The sequence below is a fragment of the Chaetura pelagica genome, unplaced genomic scaffold, assembly GCF_000747805.2.
Source record: "Chaetura pelagica isolate M959 unplaced genomic scaffold, ChaPel_1.0 scaffold731, whole genome shotgun sequence".
Taxonomy (NCBI): Eukaryota; Metazoa; Chordata; class Aves; order Apodiformes; family Apodidae; genus Chaetura; species Chaetura pelagica.
This window is the reverse complement of record NW_009952155.1, coordinates 204,810-206,789: the sequence shown is the minus strand read 5'-3', so window position 1 is coordinate 206,789 and position 1,980 is coordinate 204,810. Positions and strand designations below refer to the sequence as shown.

Below are 1,980 nucleotides of genomic sequence, written 5' to 3'. Positions count from 1 at the left end.
TGCTGTGAGGGTGGTGAGAGCCTGGCCCAGGTTGCCCAGGGAAGCTGTGGCTGCCCCATCCCTGGGGGTGTTGAAGGGCAGGTTGGATGGGGCTTGGAGCAACCTGGGCTGGTGGGAGGTGTCCCTGCCCATGCAGGGGGTTGGATCTGGATGAGCTTTGAGGTCCTTTCCCACCCAAACCATCCCATGATTCTATGAAGGCTCTCAGCCCAAAAATGAGGTGTTTGGAACAGGGGGTGGGGTCCCCTTGACCACCCTGGAGAAGCCCAGCTCAGGGCTTTGGTGACAGATCAATACAACTCCCTCCTGGCTCCTTTCCATGGTGAAGGAGGTGGCCCAGGGCCCTGGCAGGGAGGCTGTTCCCATCCCCAGGGACAACCCTCTTCCCCACACCAGGCCACTTCTTGGCACATGCAGTGCTTGCCTTCCTGCCCCCAGGGCAAGGAGCAGCTGGGGTGGCTTCAGGACACTTGAAGCCACGTTGCTGGTGGGGGGGTGTGTGTGTTTTCACAGAGCACCTTCTTGCCTTCTCCTTCCAGAGGGAAAAGAGATGGAAACCCAAGGGAAAGGCAGCCCTGCTGGGAAGATGACTGCCATGGCTCACAGCCTGTGAGTAACCCCCCCCTTTTTCCTCCTCCTGCCCATTCCAGGCACTTTTCCTCCTGCCACTTTCTCCAGGGGACTTTGCTCTTTGCCCTGCTCTGACACCAACCCCCTCCCCGACCCTGTTCCCCCCCCCCATGGGATGAGGTGGCAAAATTCATGGCAGGGTTTTGGAGGCAGATTTGAGGCCAAGGCAGGGATCAGGGGGCTGCTGGAAAGGGAAAAAAAAAGGGGGTGATCCAAGGGGGTGTCCTGGTGTCTCTTCCTGCTGCCACTTGGCTTTGGTTTTGGTCTGTCCAGCCCTTCAGGCTTTGCAAGGTGAATAATGCTGAGCTCAGCTGGATTTGGGCAGCAGTTTGGGGGTGGAACTGCTTATGGGGGGGCAGAGCTGGGAGGGCTGCAGGGTGTTTGCTGGCTCCAGGAAAAGGGATTTGCATCCCTGGGTGGGTGGGAGGTGGGGAGGGGGGTGCAGCCTGAATGTTGAGCCCCCAGTAAGGCTGGGCAGGGACATGGGGAGCAGCTGGGAGGGGTGGGAAAGCTCCTGGCATTGGATCCATCAGGTTTATGGGGAGGAATGTCCAGTTGTGGCTCCAGCAACCAGGGGAGCTTCTGCATTCCTTGCTGGGGAGGAGGAGGGGGAGGCAAGAGGGTGCAAGGAAGCCCTTTTCACCCCACAGGCTCCCTCCTGTCTCCTTCCCCTGCTCCCCACAGAGGTGTGAGCCCCCCCAGTGGGACCCCCCCCAGCAGCTGGGGTTGGAGCTCAGGGCCAGGGGGCAGGGATGGGGGCAGAGCTGCCCAGGTGGGGCCAAGCTCAGGAGGCTTAAATGGGACACAGAGAGAACAGGGAGAAAAAGGCCTTTGAATGGCAGGGGGGGTGAGGGAGGGGAACTGGGGCTTTGCAGAGGTGCTGTGCCGTGCCCTGCCATTCCTTGCCCCTTGCCATTCTGTGCCATGCCATTCTGTGCCATTCCTTGCCATTCTGTGCCATGCCATTCCATGCTATTCCATGCCATTCCATGCCATTCCGTGCCATTCCTTGCCATTCTGTGCCATGCCATTCTGTGCCATTCCACGCCATTCCTTGCCATGCCATTCCTTGCCATTCCCCACCACGCCACAGCCTGGCCTCACTGGGAAGCACTGGGAACCCACCGATTGGGCTGAGCCTGGTGTTCCCCCTCCCCCGGGGGGCACCTCCAAAGCTGCTCGTACCATTCCTTGCCATGCCATTCCTTGCCATTCCCCACCACGCCACAGCCTGGCCTCACTGGGAAGCACTGGGAACCCACCGATTGGGCTGAGCCTGGTGTTCCCCCTCCCCCGGGGGGCACCTCCAAAGCTGCTCGTAGCCCCTTCCTCACCCAGCCCCTCCCCACC

General features: G+C 60.7%; 1 protein-coding gene across 1 annotated transcript in view; it reads left to right on the top strand.

The window, feature by feature from the left end:
- Window positions 1–550: 550 nt before the first annotated feature.
- The window catches only part of RHOBTB2 (Rho-related BTB domain containing 2), a 16,585-nt gene continuing 15,155 nt past the window's right edge, over window positions 551–1,980 (top strand). Inside the window, 1 exon segment of the mRNA XM_010007163.1 lies at window positions 551–609. Within this exon segment, the coding sequence (XP_010005465.1) occupies window positions 551–609 (59 nt within the window).